Source organism: Liolophura sinensis, chromosome 8, assembly GCF_032854445.1.
Source record: "Liolophura sinensis isolate JHLJ2023 chromosome 8, CUHK_Ljap_v2, whole genome shotgun sequence".
In the NCBI taxonomy this organism is placed as follows: Eukaryota; Metazoa; Mollusca; class Polyplacophora; order Chitonida; family Chitonidae; genus Liolophura; species Liolophura sinensis.
Window position 1 is genome coordinate 29,497,064 of NC_088302.1, and position 23,480 is coordinate 29,520,543.

At 40.0% G+C, this 23,480-nt stretch overlaps 1 protein-coding gene across 1 annotated transcript in view; it reads right to left on the reverse strand.

The window, feature by feature from the left end:
* Positions 1–326: 326 nt before the first annotated feature.
* Positions 327–23,480, reverse strand: part of LOC135473161 (uncharacterized) — a 37,198-nt gene continuing 14,044 nt past the window's right edge. The window contains exons 4-11 of the mRNA XM_064753001.1: positions 17,852–17,967; positions 11,099–11,280; positions 7,410–7,560; positions 6,373–6,429; positions 4,310–5,460; positions 3,146–3,426; positions 2,568–2,659; positions 327–2,005 (exon numbers count right to left, since the gene is read on the reverse strand). Of these exons, the coding sequence (XP_064609071.1) occupies positions 1,893–2,005; positions 2,568–2,659; positions 3,146–3,426; positions 4,310–5,460; positions 6,373–6,429; positions 7,410–7,560; positions 11,099–11,280; positions 17,852–17,967 (2,143 nt within the window). The 3' untranslated portion in view covers positions 327–1,892. The remainder of the gene's footprint in view (positions 2,006–2,567; positions 2,660–3,145; positions 3,427–4,309; positions 5,461–6,372; positions 6,430–7,409; positions 7,561–11,098; positions 11,281–17,851; positions 17,968–23,480) is intronic.

Below are 23,480 nucleotides of genomic sequence, written 5' to 3' on the forward strand. Positions count from 1 at the left end.
TTCAAATCTAAACGACAAATTTAAGGGTGCCAAGGCAAGAAAATGCTTTCTAAAATAGTACAATAACGACTGTCTTTTGTTTTTTATGTAAATGTACCTTAATTCTCTTCCAATAAACAAGTCGTATTCTGATCGGTTGCTTAAGAAGTACATCTCTAGACCATTTGAACAAAACACTAAACGCCAGCACCAGACGTTTCCAACAATATTAGCAGATAACAAAAATGTTCTTCATGATAGTTTGTATATATGGTTCAGATATTTGTAAATTAACATTGAAAAACAAACACACCGTGTTCATAATAGAAAGCAAGTTTATTTGTGGGCGGCATGTATGGATCAAAAAGCATTACATAGTCACTTTTAGATGTACTCATTTTGTACAAGATATGATGGGTTTATGAACAAAGCACGTAAGTATACATAAGACGTTAGAAATTATGCTACGGGGAACAACTTCTTTAACGATCAGTTGTGTTGATATATTCCATCATTTCCATCATACAAAAACAATTGTCACCTCTCTGCAATATTTACACATATTTACATAAATAAATGCAAGCAATTTTAAAATATTGACTCAGAAAAAGCTGTTTGAGACCCCTAGTTCTTAACAAAAAGGTACATCCAGCATTAGGTTTATAACTGATTCTGTTTGTAGACATAGTAATCCTAACTTAAAAAAGCAACTTGTTGGTCGAAGGCAAAAACACCGCTAATATAGCACTGTTTGAAATAGCGTCCGAAACCAAACTTACAATATAGCAGACATACAAAGAAACTACCCTGAACTCTCACTATATGTACAAATAAAATATAAACTTTAAAATCGCGGCGAATCAGTTTCTCACGTTTAGCTGTATTTATCGTCTCGTCAATGGTAAGTTTGTGGGTTCCTTTACTTTCCACACGAGCTTTTGATGGGAGTTCATTTTATCCCCATCAACGTTGCTACCACCGATGTTCATCATTATTGTCTGCGAATTTCTGTTCAATTTTTCCATTGTTAGTTGTAATATACGCAGACAGATCAAGACAAAACAATTTCCAGACACAGTAAGGCGTTACCGTTAGATGCACACTCACTGGTCGTTTTCCCCTTCCATCACTAGCAAAGAATATACTGTTCAACAGTTTCTCTGACAACATACCTGTTTTGCAGCAAGTCATGATTTAACATAAAATAGACCTGCGCATCGTACAAGGCTATATCCTATACAATCACACATTTCTTTCAACATCGCAGATTTCAGCGTCATTTCCCCCATACAAGACTGAACAACAGCCATTCCTATCGTACACTTCAATTCACATTGGTAAATTCCCCTAGATATCTACATGTATGTACGTGGTGTTTAACCAGTGACGTCTCGTTAATTTCCCACCATTTTTGTTATGAACAGTTTAAAGCTTTCAGCGTTCATAGATATATCCACCATGTATATTATATCCCATGTTCAATTTGGGTGATAGTCCTCAATCCAGAGACAAGTTTTCATTGCTGTTTAAATCCTCTGGCACTTCCTGTGAATACCGTACGGGGTAAATTTCCTTGGTTTATTCCGCACAATTATTCACATGGCTCCTGTCAGCAATGAACCAATTCTGACATAGTTTCAGTTTCCACGCAGAGGTTGAGTCTGTCGTCATATATAGGTAATATATATGTGACAAGTCAGGCGTGGGAATACCTATTCTGACTGAAACCACATGTTCCAAGCTTTTCGCCAGGCCATTTTTGCAGCTGTTCCAATCAGGCGTCACGAATATACAATGATAACCACAGTACACAGAACGCGTCCATTTTATGGAACAACGCGCGAAGGACAGACATCATTCATCCATAGGCAAAACTCCAGGTCCCTAAACGAACTAAGGTTCCCCACAAAGCACTACCTCTTCTTTCCGCAGTATACATCACAACATTTGCACATAAAGTCAGATATTTCTAGAACCGTAAGCACGCTAGCACCCAGGTATAGTGCCATCGAACCGCCAACGTCACCTGTCGAAGAAAACACAAAATTGTTGTAAGGTAATATTCTGGTCTTGGGAGGAGCTTTTAGCGGCAATCAAGTCATTTTAAATTTTGTTTCATTATAGGATATTGTGTGTAATACAAATTTGGACGATACAATGTTTGAACATCAAATGTTGTTAACTACATACTTGATTTGGTGCATCGGATGTTACAAGAGCGTGTCTTTCCGAAATTATTGGAAAATTTTAACAATGAAACTGGTCTCTGGGAATTTGGCTTAAGATATTGCTTTAGGCCTACCGGCTGACGGCCTAAACTGCGATTTTGATACTTCGTTTACTACAGTATACTCAGTGAAGATTTCTAAATTTACTAGTAAATTCTATTAAATTAATTAAATTAAGCATATAAAAATGATAAGGTCCTTCAAAATATTGTCCGACTATAATCAACATGCAAATAGAAACAATTATCACAATGATAGTTAAAAACACAATGCCTTCTTGTTGACTAGATCTGAAACAAGTTGTTGAGTGAGGCAAGTAAAGCTGATATAAAAAGATTGAGCAAAATCTTGCGGACTTACATATCAGATCCAGTAGTGTATAAGACGGCCGCTGTGATATTATCGTCTCACTGAGGTCTTTGAAATAAATATCCATATGGAGAAAATTGTTTCTGCAAAAACGGAATAAAAAGCATGAGATATCGAGAAAGTAGAATTGATTTCGAGATTGGATTGCAGAAGAAGTGCATAACAAGGCTAGCTATCCTCAACACTAAGCTTGTACTTTGACAGATTTTGCTGGCCCGTTCGCTCTGGAGAACTGGTCTCTCCTCAGCTTCTCGAACCCTGGACAACGAAGTCGCAAGGTCGCGTCCAGCTCTCGCTTGTACGGCTAAGGCATTACATTAGGAAGTTTTTACGTATAGGACTATTGACGGTTTGTGGTTCACTATATTTTTCACCCACTCAAATTCCTAAACAGCACAGTGTAAATGAAATACCTTATGGGAGATCCCCCATCACACATATGTCTTAGATTTGTCTTAGATCCTCGGATACTCATAAGGTTTGTACATAAACGTCCCAATCATATGTCCCAGTGAAAATTAACCTTATATGCGCCAAATGCCATGAATGTATGAACACGCACTGCTTACCTATAAAATATTTCATCAACTTTTGTTCTTTTTATGTATTCTTTCAGCTCTCCTCTGTATAACGAAATGGCCTGGAGATTATCTCGGATGTCCTTGATGAAGTGCTTCACTTTTTCCATTAACACTTTGAAGGTCAGCCACTGAAGGTCGAGATCAACATCGTTCCGGCCCATCAACCCAAAGGCTATGATGCGGTCCGCAATGGGTTTGACAGAATTTGCAAGCTTGGCACCTTCCGATGACAAATGGTTGACTGCATTTAGTATATCTTGGAGAGAACTCTGAAAATATACAAGTAACAAGTATGAATGAGATGGAGAGATTTTGACACAGAATACACCTACACTTGTCTGACTAAATATTTTTGCCATGTTAAAGGTAAGTACAAAATGATTTATTAATTTTTTTTGTAATTTTGCAATTAAATGTAACTTTATTATAACACTGCATAAAATAATGAAACTATATACTTGCTTTATGTTTAGAACAGACCAGAATTGAATGAAGTCTTGAGTACAAATGGAACTTTGAGGTAACAATAAGGTAAGATCTTTCAGAGCATGATTAATCAACACCGTATAATTATCACGTGGTGTGAGCCAGTTGTTTTTTCTTCCGTGTTTGGAATGTGTGACCATGTTTATGTAGCCACACTAGGGTATAAACACTTTTAAAGTTAACTGGGTAGTGATTTTGCATCACGTATGTTATCACTGGTTTCGCGACATTAAATCCAGCTCTGGTTTTTTGGAGATTGGCCGTGTGGTCCAATTTATTTACCAGTCCATTTATGTATTCCATTTGTGCTTTACGCCATTTTCAAGACAATGTCCATTATCCCACGAAGGTGAGCTTCATGGGACAGGTGATCAGGCAACAACGTGGATGATCACCTACACTTAACCTTCCTAACATACGTGTAACCCTAACACGAGTAGGCTCTCGCCGTCATCCCGTTTCACAGTTGGAAGAAACCAACTTTCTCTTCCAAGTACTAGTATCTGGCAAATTATGTATCATATATATATATATATATATATATATATATATATATATATATATATATATATATATATATATATATATATATATTGACTTATTTATTTATAGTGCCAGTCGAGCCAGTCGATGCTACAGAATCGACTGTGTTAATCACGTCCTCACCTGAACAGCGCTAATGGCGGTGCCTATCCCGGTATTCTGGAACTTTTGAGCCAGGTCGCTTTTGTTGTGAACTCCTGTAAGATAGTCGTTACTGAGTTTGGCCAGTTCAGATCGGACAGTGGTAAGCCTCTTCCTCAGTTCAGACGAGAGAGTGTCAAGAGATGTCAAGTCTTGGTTCACGCCCTCCATGCCTTTTGAGAAATTGCCGCTGATCTCAGCAAGGTTTTGAAAAAAGTCTAAAATTTCAGCCCGATCGCTGACATAGGAATTACTTAGGGATTTCAGCTCATCGTTGAAAGTTTTCATTTCATTGTCTAACAAGGATTTTATATCTCTGAAAAACGTATCGATGTTGTCACGTGTTCTAGCCTCATGTGCGCTCAGTTTTAAAGTCGTGTTTCTAATTAAGTAATACTGCCGTGTAAGGATTTTTTTCATAGACCCAGTGATGTTCAAAATCCTTGACGTCCGCCTTTGATAAAAGCCCTTCTTGGCTTTAAACTCCTCGTAACTTTGACCATATTCCTCGAGAAGATCTTTTTGAAAAGCTTCCACACTCTCAGTGATCTCGCTGAGCATGGGATCAGACGAATGGAGACGCTGCGGGTTTACGTCGATCAACTGGTCCAGCTTCCAAAGGACGTTTAGTAAAGTTTGGTTTAAGGACATAATGCTCTCTCCTTGCTGTAGAGAACTCTCCAGGTCTACAATCTCCTTTAGTATATTATCCATGTGATTCACAAACAAAGTGAAGGCCGTATGGCTGGATTGTTTAAACAACGTGTAATGGATTCTCACAGAGTCATTAAGCTTTTTAAATGAGTCCTCCAGCCTTTTGAGCGATGTCTCCTCTTTCTTGTTGTAGGACTGAAGGTATCCGGACAATATGGTTGTGTTTGTGTCTCGGCTTTTTAATCTTTGTGAGAGCTTGGCAAGCACATCTTTGTCGTATTCGTAAATGACATCATCTTCTCTGTGATACATGTCCATTGCCTTGCGCAGTTTTTCTTCCAGGGGTGCCTTGTGCCTTAGCTGTAAGACCTTACTCTCAGCGCCGTACGTTGACATGGCGGCCTCGGACACTACCGGGTCGTATTCGTTCCTGTGACACCCCATGGCACAGTTGGAGCTACAGTTGTCCAGTTTGGGATCTGAGAAGAAATCAGTCAATACAAATCAAACAGATATCAAATTTTGGGTTAGAGAAGACATCAGGAAATAAAACTCAAATAGTTATCCAGTTTTGGGTGAAAGAAGACATCAAGAAAAAAGAATCAAACGGTTATTCAATTTTGATTTTGGGTTTGACCAGAAACGAAGAAATAAGAATCAAACAGATTTCTGATTTTGGGACGGAGACGAAATCAGCAAATAACAAAGAAAACAATTAACCAATTTTTGGGGTCTGAGACGAAATCCTGAAATAGGTGTAATGCGTTTTGAGTCTCAGAAGAGGTAAGGAAATCAGTTTACAACAGTTATTCCGGTATGATCCTTAGGAGTAATCAGAAAACAAAATTTAAACAATTATCCTGTTTTGATCTGAGATGAAATCGGGAAACGGGATTTATTGAGATATCACAGTTATTCAGTTTTGTTCAGTTCATATAACAAAGCCCAAACGGTCAAGACACAGTCAGTGAAATTCCAGATATTTATGATTTAAGATATCTTTGAATCTGATTTAAGCGGCAACAAATGTCTAAAATGGGAAATAGTTATACAAATTACTTGAATATTATGTTTAATTTTTTTCAAACAATCTTTCATTACTTAAAAATGTGTGGGATAAATTCATTAAGACGCTTTTAATGGAAATTTTAAGTCTTCACGTGAATATTAAAAGCGGACGCATTTTTTTTCGGGTCATGTGAAACTTTTGCTGTTAACACACAGAAGATTTCCATTTTTTCCACTTCAGTTTAATTCAGAGGTAAACCCTGGAGAGACTGCAATTGTGGAAATTTTCCTCCACGATGCGTGAATTTATTTCCCCAGCCAGTCAGTCGTGAAATTTCTGCTCGGATTTAATTGGGTGTCAATTTGTGAGGCGTTACCCTTACCCAACGGTCTGGCGATGCAGGATACATAGTCTCTCAACTGGCATTGGCGCAGATAACCTGAAAATGGAAATGGGAAAAATCAGCGTGGTAGCGGAAACATCATTCCGTGCCAGTGACCACTAGGGGCCCATTGAGCTGCACATGAAAACTTTGACTGAGAACGGAGTTAATTCTTACCGAGGTGCTGAATCCTTTTAGACCGGCTGGCGAGGCAATGAAATTACCCTTCCCGTGATCCAATCAACTCGAATTTGCGAGCCGCTTCATAGCGTCTAAACACCACCTTCTCTATACAGATATGACTGATGTTTCTTGCTCGATTTTACAGGTGCTTAAGCCGGACAAGTGCTGTACACGACGCTATTAGCAGTCAAGTGGTTCACGGATACCTGATTCGGTACCCCCAGCCGCTGTGGAGGGCTATAAAGCTACGACATGGGACCGACTAGCGGCCGCACCAGTTATTAAAAGCCGTTTTAAACTGGATCAGTGGTTGCTAACCTGAAGTGTTAACAGACACATCATCCCTGCCACTAGAGACAGGACTATAAACCAGTTCATGGGCTAAAACAGCAGTTCAAAACAAGTTTTTTTTTATTCCATACCGGTTTGTGTCAGACAGTTGGAAATGTTTTATATTCGTTAAACATGGACACATTATGGAGGACAAGTATCAACTGATCGTCTGCAATGGTGTATTTGTCGAACCGACATTGCGAGTTTTGATAAAAATTTCAAACAGTGCACAATGTCCCAGGTGACAACATTTATAGTTTCCTGGCTTACTGACTTACCTGTGTGACAGACAACATGCACTGTCATGGATACAATATGTTTGGATAATTGGGGATAAACATAATCTCTAAGACCGCTTTAGAATCACCTTAATGGGGAAAAAAATGTTTTTTTCGATAATATATGTTCATATATTTCGGTGATCATACCTTCACTGAATAACTGGATCAACTTTTTTTTCATTGAAACCAAGTGATATTAAGGTAAAAGCCTAGTATGGTGGACTAAATGAGGCGACTTACCTGGTTTAGCATACGTATATGGCATGGAACATTCACAGTTCGCCATCACTGCCTTGCGCCGACAGGTATAGAAACAACTGTTGGGGCCGAAGTCTCTGGAGTAGCGTTTGATTGGCCTACAACTTCCATGCGGTTGAGGAAGAGATTCATGCTACAATCAGACAACAATAATAATCCTTAGAATTCACAGTTGTATTTAGCCGTGACATTCTTGCATGCCTGGTATATTCAGCGAGGTTAAATGGTGATGACATTGCAAACCTGACAGTTATGCATCAGTTTTCACCTGCGTATCTTTTGTTCGCTTTGATGTTTGGAGCAGTAAATTGTCTTGAAGCAAACGTTGCAACATGTCATGGTGGAGGATGACATGATTTAGGGGAACGGGATGCTGCGTGGCATCGTAACTAGGGAACGGTTTGCATGTATGTCAGTCGAGAGGCAACCACTGTATGGTCATAGTTAGAGGGACATAATGAAAAACGACCAGAGTTAGGGGGCCAGCGTGCCGTGTGGTGTCATAATGGAACATTATCCAAGGTAGCGGACAAAGATACTGGATAGTGTCATAATGGAACATTACCCAAGGTAGCAGACAAAGATACTGGATAGTGTCATAATGGAACATTACCCAAGGCAGTGGACAGAGATACTGAATAGTGTCATAATGGATCATTACCCAAGGTAGCGGACAAAGATACTGAATAGTGGAACATTACTCAAGGTAGCGGACAAAGATAATGAGTAGTGTCATAATGGAACATTACCCAAGGTAGTGGACAAAAATACCAAATAGTGTCATAATGGAACATTACCCAAGGTAACAGGCAAAGACACTGAATAGTGTCATAACGGAACATTACCCAAGGTAGCGGACAAAGATACTAAATAGTGTCACAATGGAACATTACCCAAGGTAGCAGACAAAGATACTGAATAGTGTCATAATGGAACATTACCCAAGGTAGCAGACAAAGATACTGAGTAGTGTCATAATGGAACATTGCCCAAGGTAGCGGACAAAGATATCGAAAGGTGTCATAATGAAACATTACCCAAGGTAGCGGACAAAGATACTGAATAGTGTCATAATGGAACATTACCCAAGGTAGCGGACAAAGATACTGAGTAGTGTCATAATGGAACATTACCCAAGGTAGCAGACAAAGATACTGAATAGTGTCATAACGCAACATTACCCAAGGTAGCGGACAAAGACGCTGAATAGTGTCATAATGGAACATTACCCAAGGTAGCGGACAAAGTTATCGAAAAGTGTCATAATGGAACAGTACCCAAGGTAGCGGACAAAGATACTAAATAGTGTCACAATGGAACATTACCCAAGGTAGCAGACAAAGATACTGAATAGTGTCATAATGGAACATTACCCAAGGTAGCAGACAAAGATACTGAGTAGTGTCATAATGGAACATTACCCAAGGTAGCGGACAAAGATACCGAATAGTGTCATAATGGAACATTACCCAAGGTAGCAGACAGAGATACTGAATAGTGTCATAACGGAACATTACCCAAGGTAGCGGACAAAGACGCTGAATAGTGTCATAATGGAACATTACCCAAGGTAGCGGACAAAGATACTGAGTAGTGTCACAATGGAACATTACCCAAGGTAGCGGACAAAGATATCGAATAGTGTCATAATGGAACATTACTCAAAGTAGCAGGGAAAGATACTGAATAGTGTCATAATGGAACATTACCAAAGGTAGCAGACAAAGACGCTGAATGGTTTCATAATGGAGAATAAAACAGATGGGGAATTTGATCTATAAAGCTTAGGCTGGTGCATGTTTACATGCTGGCAAATTAATATGGAGCGCACAGGCCGGAAAAGGCTGTTTTCATTACCCCAAAAAATATACTTTTATAAAGTATAATGAAAAGACCTCTCAAGAGTTAGAGCATGGGCAACTAGACTCACAGTTACACAAGACATATAAAGCATCAATTGCGAAAACACATTATAATTCTGCGCCATACATTAAAACGGATCTCTGCGGGAAAACGTTGAGATGTAACATACGAGATTTTACCACTTGTTTCAAACTCTGAACAAATGATGCCGTCCAATACGTTTAGCGGACAACAATTAATCTCAGCCAGATGCTGTAGGAGTGAGGCCAATAAAGGACCTGACAATAAATAACTGGCGCTGACCAAACGAAACTTGGCATCGATAATCCTCAGCAAAATTACAGATAAACGGGGAGAGATTACAAAATGGAGGAATCTTCATGTGCTTAAACACGGACAGGTCAATGATCGTAACAGAGTCCTCTTTAGTGGAATGTCCAGTGGAGTCCAGACGATGACCGGGGCAGTTTTTTTTATAGAGGATGTGGAGACATAGATCTTGTCACTGGGGCTACAATGAGTGTATCACACTGATATAAGATTTGGCACGAGGTTTGCGATTGTCTCCCCATGTTCTCAGTCAGTCGAGCTGCTGGTCACAAAAGAAGCAGCCCAATCATTGCAATTTCCTCCTAACAGGTTGATCAGACAGTGATGGGGTAAGTATTGTGAGATCTTGTTAGACGATGTACTCCATGACAGGATAAACCGAAGGAAAGTTCGCTTGAAGATATTGCTGCAAAAGACATACAGAAGCCCAGCGTGTTGTCTAAAGTGAGAAAACACCCTAGCTCATCTTTATATAGGGTAATCCCTAACTGAGTAGCTTCTCCGGGCCAGCCAGCTCGATGGCCTATCGTTCAGCTTCCAAAAGGCTTGCAATGACCCACTGAACCGGATCACTGAAGAATATCCGTCAATTCCACAATTGACTTTAATCTGCGTTTGACACTCCTCGGATCTCTCCATCGAGTTTTCAATTTTTCTCCGCACTGACTCAGAGAATTAAATAGCTTTGATAATGCCTCCCATATTGACAGTTCGTTCACAAGTGTTGACGGCCATATTTGTTTTCCTGCTTTAATTGCAGTTTTGATATGTCTCCCAGTGACACGCTGGGGTGGAAAATATTTCTACCGGAATAATTTCACTTGCCATTAATTGTACGGGTGAGCATCATAAAGCTATCTCTAATTAAAAATGTTGCCAGAATACAAATCACTGTAAAGCCATAGCATTTACAAGTTCTTGTAAGTAAATAAATCATTTTCGGAACATGTTGAGTAAATCTATCCATACCATGTAATCAGCGGAATGTCTTGGTAACATCCATTTTATCCTTGCCCAGTAATTTCCAAGATCATATCTAAACCTAAACGTGATTGAATGAATAAAAACATTCACAAATTTCAGCTCAATAAGCATACAAATAATTCCCACAACTTAATAAGCATCTATATATAACAAAGAAACGGAAAACTCAGAATTTTTAACGCTTGTAACCGTGCGGACTCGCTTCCTGTTCTATAGCAGGGCAGAACAGGACGTGTGTATTACATCACAGAAGAATATTCCGCCGAATATAAACCTGAACAGCTTCCCGTCTGTGTCATCAATCCCAATTTGGAACTTTTAACAACATAATACCTTAACAGAAACATCCCTGAACTTTTCTTAAAGAGTTATTACGCGGTTAATGGGAAATTACACAGCTTGTCTTTCTTTTTTCACTTTAATTTAATTGCTCGTATGGGGGCCTGCATGAGAAAAAGACCTGTAAATATTTTCCCCGCAGACAAAATACACACCTTGATTTTTTTAATCCCAATGGCTGTGTGGCGTCCTACAGGCACATTGATACCGTAGCGTTGCATGCTGGGAATCTCGTCCGGATCATGAACAGCTATCTTGACACCAACCGCGGATTTCGGACCCAGGAGGTATTCATACTGCTCCACGTTCAACACCAAAGTTAATCCTTTGTAGGCGCCTGCAGGGCAACAATGGAAAATAGGAAATTAAATACAAAGCCAGGAAAGTTGATGAGCATGTTTGGAAAATTGGCAAATGGTTAATCTAGGGGAAATAAGGCGAGGTTTACTTCCGCAGCTGGCCCCGTCTAGCATGGCAAAGCCTTATCATCGAGGAAAAAATAGAATTTGGATAGTAATCTTCCATGAAATATGCCCTATGGCAGGTGTTGGGTTTGTGCGATGGGGAGAAGGCCACTGCAGAGTTCTGCAGATTGTCACGCCTTATTCCATGTTCTCCTAGGACGCAAACGATCTGGACCGACAAACTCTTTATTCAGAAAATCATACCACATAATACTGCAACTAAGTTTATAAAGGACAGATTGAGAAAGCTGTGTAATAGTTATTTGGTCTCAATGTTTATGTCATTGTAGCTCAGATATTAAGCGTGATATAGCAGAAGCAACTGATACGATTAAGCAACCGGTCCCAAAACCAGAGGAACTATTTATCGTGCAGCAAATCGTTATTATCTATCTGTTCGACTGCCTTTTATCTGTTTTGTACCGCGGACAAAGACTGGATAGGTTAATTAGAGGGCTAATTCTCAATATGCGCATTTTCTGAACATATTATGCTTCGAATGACAAATTCGGCTTATCAGTTTCGGGGAAGGGAAATACATTAGGTTGAGTAATCCACAATTACGTTAAAGGCACACATTATGGTATCGTAAAACAGTTTATGCTATTTAAAGTTTGAGAAGAAGGGTACACTCTGCACTTACACCGTTTTTTTTAGCTGTTTCTGTTCAAAAATCGAACAGGACTGTAAACCCCCTTAGAGTATAAAGGCAAACAGCCCCTAGCAGAGCCAATAAATTATTTGAGGAATTGTAAGTGTCCAAGTGTCTGTCGTCTGAGCACAGGGGCCTTGCCAAAACCCTCTACAAAGATGGATGGAGGCTGTCCGATTCCAGCATTTTCCCCGCTTATAAATACAGACCCGATCCGTTCGGAGGAGGGCGATTTCCGGTCTGTAGCGAAGGCGTACATGACTTTACACTTAGGTCATCGGAGGCCTACCCACTTTGCGTTCTGGGACAATGGCGACAGTCCGTCTATCAGAGCGGTTTCACAAAAAAACTTGTGTTCTTTATTTCAAAAGTGGCATTGAAAACACTTGAAAACTGGATTGTTTCCCATTACTGTTATGGAAAGCTTGCCAGCCGCCTTGAAAAGCTAGTGCAGTAAAAGTGCGAACCACAAACTGAATAATGCCTAATTTCAAATAATGGAGAGCTTTTGTTACGGCATCTCATGGGTTTAATTATACATGTGCCACAAACGAACTAACGGTTTACACAGTTACTTAATCATTACTCAATCAATACACAACCTGTGCTAATCTGATTTCTACCTATTCAACACTCTGATCTAAACATGCCTGAATGGATGGGAATACTCGGTCAAGTCAAGGTTGCGTATTGACCAGTTGGAAAGATAAGCACGAAGGCGTAAGCCAAACTTTGCCCTCGGAATATTTATAACCTGCCAATTCAGCACAAAAATATGAAAGTGGAATTATTGTTAATATTGATTAGAATTCCCGGACACAATATTTTGTTTAATGGATGGGAATTGGGGCGATATCAAGCCAGGCATTTTCGTTCGTCCCATTGATAAGGTATCAACCGAAATCCCGTCAGTTTATCCTGTTTGACAGCGGTTAGACAATGACGGGAGTTTGGAGGGCCAGCTGTCGGCAGGCTCCCGCCTCGCTTCAGAGCCTAGAAGGAAGCTTTACACAATCGATGAGGGAACTATAGCATGTCGAGCAAAGCACTCGCCCAGATGCAACTTTCCACTAAATCCCCTTCAACTGAAGTTAATGCCTAAAAATCATGCTGATAAACCAAAGAGTAAAGCCGCTTCACAACCCGGGCAGGTGCCGTCCGCCACTTTTGCTTAAGTAGTACCATTTGCTCGCGGAGTCGATGACAGTCTATCTACTTAACTCCCCCATGGCACTCTTCCCGACCCGCTGCTCTTCATGTCGTAAACCTTAAAACCTCTCACTCTTAGCCCAAATGGTCACTGGGCTTGCAAGACTATGAATTGCCAACTAATATGCTGTCATATCAGTGTCTAGAAGAGCTTAGGCGACGTGAAAATTGCGACCAAACCGAGCGCACCCATAAAATCCGATTACTGGAGACAATGGGCCACTACCCTGCGTAAGTCAATATCATTTAACACCGAAGGGTAATTTTGCCGTTTTGGAACTTCACTTTAAACCGTGAAAGTTACTTCACACACAAATAATCAATACACCAAATGTGACAGAGATAAATTTTATGCTCGGCGCTGAAGAAATATAAATTGCTATTTTACGGGCTCGGATATGGGCTTGTGAGATGCGATAAACCGCGCAGACTTTAACAGCCCTTACGAAGCCTAACCTAGAGACAATCTCGGTATCTTTCCATATTCCACACCATCCAGTACCAGCCCTAAAACCAACGACAAAACAAATTTTGAGCTGTATCTATCAGCATATAGGCAAATCTTTAGCCGAAATGTTTCGTTTTTCTTAGCAGTATAATGTAGCAGATATTCATAGAACAACTTTTCACATGACGACCAGGAATCATTAGGTGCGTACACACACACACACACACACACACACATATATATATATATATATATATATATATATATATATATATATATATATATATATATATATATATATATATATATATATATATATATGCTGTGTGTTCTTGACACCAGACATAACACCTCACCCATTCCCATTATACTGACATGGGGCCAACCAGTCTTGTTTCCTTACTCTAGTCTCTCAGTGCTGAATACCTAGCCGGGCAACAAGAAGTACCATTTTTAAAGTCTTTGGTATGACTCGACCCCGGTTTGATCGACTTCGAGGCGAATGATAGCCACTGAGGTTCAATAACATTTCCACAGTTATGTGAAGATGCAGCTTATTTGAAAATACAGGTTATTTAAAGGTATCAGGTTATTTGATGGTGAGGGCACCAGATAAGTGAGAGTACAGGAGAGACCTATGTGAGGGTACAGGAGAGGCCTATGTACAGGGTATACCAGGGCGCCAGATTTGTGAAGGTACCAGATAAGTGAGGGGACAGGACATGTGTGGGTACAGGATAAGTAAGGGTACAGGACAGTTGATGGTACAGGGTATGTTAGGGTACAGAATATGTGAGGGAACAACATAATTGGTGGGGGTTTACGGGGTCGGTGAGGGTAAAGAATATGTAAGGATATGTGCGGGTACTGGATATGTGATCTTACAGGATATGTGAGGGTGCAAGATATGTGAGGGTACAGGATAAGAGATGTTACAGGGTAGGTGATGGTACAGGATATGTGAGGGAACAGGGTAGGTGGGGGTACGGGGGTACGTAAGGGTACAGAGGAGGCGAGGGTACAGAATATGCGATGGTACCAGACATGTAGGGGTACAGGATAGGTGAGGGTATAGAATATGTCAGGGTACCGGATATGTGAGGGTACAGGATATTTGAGGGTAGAGGATAGGTGATGGTACAGGGTAGGTGATGGTAGAGGGTAGTTGAAGGTACAGGGAAGATGAGGGTACAGATTATATGAGGGTACAGGATAAGTGGTGGTACAGGTTATAAGAGGGTACCGGATATGTGAGGGAACAAGGTCGAATGAGGGTACAGAGGAGGCGAGGGTACAGGATATGAGATGGTACCAGACATGTAGGGGTACAGGATAGGTGAGGGTATAGAATATGTCAGGGTACCGGATATGTTTGGGTGCAGGTTTATGTTTTGTTACAGGCCGAACGTATATCATACAATCTCTCCGATTTGGATAGTTTTCATAAAGCAGAATCTAGATATTTATAAGTTATAACCCGCCATCATTAAGACAAAGATAGATAGCAGCCACACTAAATCAATAAGCCAATTACTCTTAGGCCTCGGAATAATAAACTGGCATTTTAAGCGCAAACATATGAAAATGGGATTATCTCGAAGACAATTGATTAAAGAAACGGCCAAAAGACTCCAGTAAATCCCACGTTCGTCTTCACATCCTTTAATGTTGTAACGAAAAAAAGTGTCAATAACCTGCAGAAAGACTATACAAAGCGTATAGATTGCATTCTGTTTGACGTCTAATCAAACAGGGAACTATCAAGATTAACGATGTTTTCTCGGTTATTCGTTTTACTTATTTATGATTGCAAAACAGTAACGCCTACATGTTTGATTATCCCAAAGTTGTCCTTAGAACAGTTATTTTATGAATCAGCTCTTGTTAGTTTTCTCCGCTCTGACCCATGCTGACTGACAGTATAGCTGGCTGTACGCGTAATAACATGTAACCCCTTCTGTAGCGATCACGAGCTGCACATCATCTGGCAAAAACACATCCACAGATCGGGTGTTAAATCGTTCTTTTTTGACGGGTGGGTCACCGTATGTGGTCGTCCGCGGAAATTAAAGTTTGGCTTCTGTTGCATATTTCATCCCGGCTGTAATTATCTCTCTAAAAGATTAATACCAAAGGCCGAGCAGAATGTGGCGAAGTGATTTTTACTGACTGCCTCAGCCGCTGGCACTGATCAACAACAACGGCTGGAGGCCTAGGGGGCGCTGATCGACTTGCCCTCACACAGATTTCTCACCTTGGCTCAATCTTTAACCTCAGGATTCGCAGCTGTCATTTACTGCGGCCAATGTTCTATTTTGCCGGGGATTTAACATCCACTGTAACAAGTATTTCTGTCAAATGTGCAGGCTAAAGTCTTGTAGGCTTGCAAAATCTTAGACCACGGGCCTGTTTCACCAACTCTGAACTAAATCTCAAGTACAAACATTTGATGTTGGGTGTTCCAATTTGGCTTAAATTGTATTACCACACCATAGAACCAGCGATCAAAATTTTATCGTCGTATCGATATTGTAGGACAATATCAAAATAAACATAACTAAAGATTAAGAAATTTTTCTAGCAAGGAACAGAACATTATGCTTAACAAAGCGCTTTTGGCATGATGGATAAATACTTCAATAGCAAAATTTTGTTGGAATGCGAGAGAAAACTGAGTTGATGACATACACTCGATCAGTTTGTATTTTCTATAAGATCTGATCCTGCTTGTTTTTTGCTAATATAGGTGACGTGGCAACAAGGGATCACAGCAGCGCCTGAGATGTAATTTTTACCATGATATTCTATGATTCTGGTGTTAGACTGACTAACTCCGAGGTTTAGTCCCTTTACATTGTTATTGTATGTTAAATGAGATGACAACACAGTCTTATAAATTGCAATTAACACCACTGCATTCCGCTCAAGCCATGGTGCTAGAGGGTGTTTAATATGCTACCATTTGTGTATTTATATGAACAATTAGAATAAAACCCTGACCCGGGCAAATTGACAAGAGGTCGTGTTTCATCGGTTACATGCGACCATTTGCCAACTATCAAACTCTCTTCCCTGCTCTGGTTTTTCTCTGTATGATGTAAGTTTTTATAACTATCTTTATCATGGTTTACAGAGGTTGACATGTGCGGAAAACACACGCGACTTGCGGGTAGAAGAACTTGATTGATGATACAAGTGTGTGTTCTGTTGAGACGCATCTGTTACATGATTTTCCTCTACCTCAGTTGATGTTCATTCTCAAGCAGGACTTCTACCTACACAGATCACGTGACGGATTTACCTTTGTGATTTATTGCTGCAGGTAATGGTACAGTCATTATGAGGTGTGCTGTGGTCTCGATAAGGACAACTGACTATTTGTAACTAGCTTTCAACCTTTATTTTACACACAGCCACACGTGATAAAATGCTAGCTGTGCAGCTGGCGTGAACAGCGCACCGCACTTAAAACACGTGTTTCTCGTAGGTCGTTGTGTCTAAACGCCTACTAATGCAACGTGCTGATCAATGTAGTCATTAGGCGGAACATCTCTGTTGAAATAAATGTTCACCATCATTGTTAGGGTGCATCCATTTCTAGAGAAAATTCAGTGGTATATCAACTGCAGGTTAGCTTGGTTTTGTAAGATACCTTCACAAACAAAACAGAATTGTTTTGATCATGAAGGAAAACAACCTTGGGTACGACATAAAACACCAGCGAAACCATGAAATAAATATTTAAGGTAATTTAATGTATAGACGATTGGTAAATATGAGTCTACAGCCAAATCTATATATCTGGTGAAATAAACAGGACACTGATGAACTGACTATTGCATGAGTATGCAATTAATGTCCGCTGACTGGATAAAAAGTAACTTATAAAACGACAGGCAGAAAAGAAACATTAAGGCCACGGAGGCCACCCCCCCCCCCCACCCCAAAAGGTAGGAATAAACATTAGACAATATGCCTTAGGTTCCTCAAAAGGTATGCTAACCAGGACCTTAATTAAGAAAAATAAGTAAATAGGTGAATTATAACTGTGAACTAAACACAGAAAATAAACAGTTTTAGAGAGCTTTCAGTTATGCAATAAATGTAGATCGAGGGAGTAAGAATTATATGTTACCTTGTCTTTGGACATATCTGCTCTCTGGAGGAGGCCTAAACAGGTAACAAAGGCCGAAATCAGTGATGACCGGGCTAAAATTACTCCAGTCACAAGCCTCTCCTTGCCATCTACAGCTGCAAACAGAGTTGAAAGTCAGTCAGTTAGTGATGGATTGATTGATATTTAACGGAGTGCTTAAGAATTATTAACTTGTATTGCGATGGTCAGGTTTATAAGTAGAAGAAACCGTGTGAGAATTTAGAGTAAGCCTTCAGCCTTCGTCTTGTACCTGAGCTAGATTCGATTGCAACCTCATTGGTTAATGGCTTGATAGTCAAAGCGAGGTAGCGTTTTAGATTACGTGAGCCAGCAACACTTGCCCTCTCCCCTTCGCCATTCAAACGGGACGCATGGTATATGTATGCGGGAACCAGGGCAAGGTTAGAGGTTGTTTGGGGTTGTTTATATTGTAAAACACCTTCATCTTTACTTGACTGACAAAATCGTGTTAAATTACAAACATATAACACAACAGGCTGGATAATTTGGAAATTGTGTTGGTGGTGGTTGTACTTATACAAATGTTGGTCACATTACACAGATCTTGCAACGTTGGAGACTGCAACTTTTGCATTGGTGGACATTTCGTCCAGCTATTCACTTAGGTTTACACCCATTTCACAATATATTTTTGCACTTTCTAAAAATTGAGAATATTGATGGAAAAGAAGGAAGCTATGCAATGTGTATGCAATGTGAACAAGGAAAAGCTTTCACGGGCAATAAATGTTGAACATCAAACATGTATAAACATCTAATAACAATCTCAAGAATGTATCTTCGTGTCATTATTATACAATGGGGCTAAATAAGATTCCATCAAACACAATTTACCATTGTACTGAGAAGTGAAGAATGGGGTATCTCTAATACAGACCACCATTTAATATTAAATACCCATACTAAGGCTTCAGAAAATCAAATAAAAGTATATCAACACGTACAGCTTTAGAGGAATATATTCACTCAATACTCCAATGTTCAATACCAGTCACTGAAGAAGCAGGATGATCCTTCGAGGAAAACAGTTTTCTTTTAAGAGCACAGAACTGTTCACACGATTACTGGTAGCTTTCACTGAATACACTGTATAATGCGAGTGCGGTATGGGCATTGTGTGGCTTGTGCATTTCATGAAAGAACATTACTAAATAGGTAATGCCTTGACAATGCTGAAAGGAAGAATGGGAATGCATAAAGACTTAGAAAAATGAGTGCGCTGATTATTGACTTGACAATGCCTTTGACGGTGACGACTGCAAGATTCCGGCCAGGCTCCCGTTGTCAGGTTACAATGTCCCTGGTTGGGACCGCGGGGAGAGTGTTGTGGGAGGCGGATATCAACGAACAGACGTATTCTTTTCGAAATAATATCCATCTGTATGTACTAATCGATGGTTTCATTTCCTGGACTTTTTATCGAGTTGGCTTTGAGGTTTTCACTTTGTCACCAGGTAACGCTGCCACCCGGTGTGTCTCAGACAAGGTGAGATTCTAAAGATAATTAGGTGTTGGGCAGGTAAAACTTGATCGATTTTTGATCAACCTCAGTCTATAATTAGGGCCAGCAGCAAAACTAACTCTCATTACCCCTGTCTCATTTACCGCTGTTAAATAACTAATGGACAGAGTATTTTACACGGCCGTCCACGCCATATGTTGTTATAAGCACATAACTTCGTTACCAAAGTCTCTTCTATAAGCGAGCAATTGCGATGCGCTTTTTCAACACATACATATGTGTAAAGCACATGGTGGGCATCATGTCAATTCAGCTGGTGATATTCGTACAGATCAGACAAAAACGCATTTCTTAGGTCAAATAAACAGATAAATGTTGGAAACGCCGATGTGCCGCTGAGAACATGTCAATGTTGTTCTCATTACACACACGTATGCCCAAAGAAAAAAACTAAAAAAAGAGTATATTACAGGTAAATTTAGGTCATAAACATTAGGGTTACTCAGTGATAGAGGATCATTGTAAATTTAAGGTCATCCTATGTTAAACAGGCGCTGAGGATGTTGTTGTTGTTACCGAAGAAACTAGCTATTTCTGCTCGATCTACTCACAGTCGTGCAATCCTGGAAATGTCCCCAACATAAAACATCCAAATTTACTTGCGGAGATAGACAAATTTAAGCTGCATGTTCATGATTTGCACTTTTTTAGCTCCTTGTTATATAAGATTATAAAATGAACAACATTATATTACATTAAGGCAAGTCTTCAATTCTGTACTTTACTCCAAACTAAATGTACAAGCCTAACAGTATATTAAATATGGACCAAACACGCGGATGTTATGCTTTTAGTTTGGACAACTGCATTGGCTAAAACCATTGGCTAAAACCGTCAGAATAGAATATGATTTGCTACTGGTGTTAGCTAATGGGCTTTCCAACAATCAGGCTCTGGGGCCGATTCCCCAAAGCTCTTTTTGACTTAAGTCAAAATTTAAAAACTCTGTACGAAGCTTAGTTTTTGTTACAGGAAATTGAAATTTGAACACATTTGTGTTAAGATAACACTGACGAGGAGTAATGTCTTAAACCAAAAATAAGCCTTGAGATTGTATTTCAGATTTTGACTAAAGTCAGAAATGGCTTAGTGGAATCGGCCCCAAGTCGTTAGAAATGGTCCATACAGATATATGTACTTGTCTTCATTTCGTTCCATATATTCCCCAAATCTAATGTGTGATTTTCTGCATCTTGTATTACTTACACACGAATTTTAGTCATGCCTTTTTGCCTAAAATGTTTAAATAAAGTGTGTCGTCGGACGACTATCTTGTCAACATGTACGCAAAGCGTTGTGTTTTACTGTGGGATAAATCCAAGATGGCTGCCAACTTGACGGCAAACTGCCCACTGTTCAGGGGATATATCTAATTTTATGTCTAAATATAATACGTAGCCAAGCACATCGTATGCCGGTAAAGACATATTTAGAAGGGCAAGATATGCTTTGTTACACTACATAGGTGTATTGATATATATCTGTAGACAAAATCTTTTCTGATCGTTCAAATATTAAACACTACCTCTGGTAAAGTTTAGTAGTTTGGTACGCGTGCCATGCATCATGTTTGATAAAGCTTGGTTGGACATTTATGGGGCTTCTTGTCAAACAATGCTTGTGGGCTTCGCGGTTGACAAAACTGATGTAATATAAGCTTATTTTGTAGGCTTCACTAACGTGTGGCCAAACTTCTGCTATAGGATTTCAGGCTGGACAAAGTTCGGTACAATACATCTGCTAGGCTTCACGTCTTACAAAGTGAAATACTATATATATATATGATACAGACGTCGTCTTTGGCAAAGTTGGACTGCAAATCCGTCATGCGCTCCGTCTGACACAGTTTTGTCATATCTTTATTAGGTTTCAGGTCTGACAAAGTTTGGTATATTAGGTCTGGTAAAGCTTATTGTTCATCTACGTACAATATGTATATTACTCAAGGAAACGCGCAGCAATTAGTGAATCCTATCGACTATATCTAAGGCAGTGTTCTAGACAATAACCGTTTGGTACAAGTCTGTGTGTCATACTTCATAAGGATAATGAGCTGTGATAGGAATACGTTGTCTGGAGCTGCGGAGCTAGACTGGTACCTCACTAAGGAGTTTCGTTAAGGCCATATGGGTCACAGCGGAGCTGTAATCCGGCACCCTCAGCCAATATTGATTCTGTTGAAACCCAGAGAAGATTTCCCCCTCCGTGAAGAACCCTCTTGTTACTGTGCCGCAGAAAGGTTTAATTTCTGTTAACAGTTGTCTTCTCCTTTAAAAAAGGAAGAAAAGTCTGGCTGATAGAAAGCGGTTTGGGAGGTAATTATCCATGGGGGAACCTATACTTTAGCCCAGGACGCTATCACCCTCAAATCCTATTATTACACAGAGGTGGTGGAATGGACGCTCTTAAGTTTGCCCTCACTTAACATCCTTTTGACGGCTGTCCTATCCCCGATTTCTCAGAAAGATGGCCAAGGCGCTAGCAGGACTGACGGAGGAAATTATAGGTGACATGGGGCGCCCTTCGTGCCGGCTAACACTGGCCTCCTCCATCGATTTAGGTAAATAGACGGAGCGCCATCCATGAAAGCTTTTAATATTGAGTTTCAAATGTCATCCTGGGATGACACGGCTGTAATGGGATGAACTATGCTGTCAGTGAACAAGCAGTAGACGGCAGACATTACACAAGGATGAACGTTGTGTGTCCGCCTTGTAGTCTCGCTGATGTAGCCACTTGTCCTCAGCTGTGCCTTGTTCGCGTGGAACTGTGCCGACGTGTAGGCGTGTCTTCCAAATATGAGAACATGCACTGTATTGTCTCAAACGCAGTTCACAAACTTGTATTTTCTGCTGCTTACACACACTCACACACACACATATATATATATGTCCACAATATAAATGTATTTATCTACTTAGCTGCATTCTGTTTCTGATATATGCCGTTCATGAATGAACCTTCTAGTTATGCTTATTGGTCCAATCTCTAACAGTGGTTTGGGGATTAACGTTTAAGGGTAATCCATGTGGCCACGTAATTTCAACTGTGGCAAGTTTGCTTCGAACTGTGCCGTCGTGCATGTGTCTATTCCAACGGCTAGAGCATGCAACACACTGTCTTGAACACAGTTCACCAATGTGTATTGTCTCCAGCTTAGAAATTGTTCCGCATACGACATGTGTTTAAGTATTCCCGTTTCTGGCATGTGGGGTTTCCTCCTACGTTTATATAGAGTGATCTACAACAGTATTTTTGGGGCCACCGTCCAACGCTAAGTCTTGTACCCACGTGTTTTCAGTTGTAGCAAATTTGCATCGAACTGTGTCAACATGTAGGCGTGTCTGCCAACCGTGAGCATACCTACTGCCCAGTCTGAAACTGCTGTATTATGGTGCATTATTATCATGTTAAATAAATATTCCATACTTAATGTAATGTAAAAACTATACTGATTAGAATGCTGTTTGTGACGTATGCTGGTCGTCCATGTGTCTTCTATAGCCACCCGCATAGATCTCCAGCCGTGCCTTTTTGATTCGCCGTCCACGTGTAAGGCCTGCATTCAAATGTGACAACTTTTCTGAACATAAATCTACATAGTCATCAAATTCAGAAAATATAGATTACGTCCAAGCATAGATTTATTTAAATCGCATGGCTTGTGTTGGTTTTACATAACTTTGCCTTACATACGGGAACATCGTCGAATTTGTCCTTTAACTGGTCCTTCTGAATAGATCTGTATATAGAGTGTACCTTGTACGAGCTGTTGACAAGTAGTCGAGCACACTACTACGGTATCGCAGTCTTCTAGCCTGTAAATAAGTCGACCTCAAATGGCAAGGGACGTACATTTATTGACGGCGATGGAAAATATCAACTGGATTTTCGTCAGTATAATAACACTGAGAGCATAACACAGTTAATATCTACTTGAAGATTTAAGTCTGCATTTCCGACAAACCGTGGCCAGATGAACCGCTATCTATCTCATAACTACAGCGCAATATACGACGGTTTCATAATTGCAGATAACATACAGAAATAAATATCCTGCGAAAA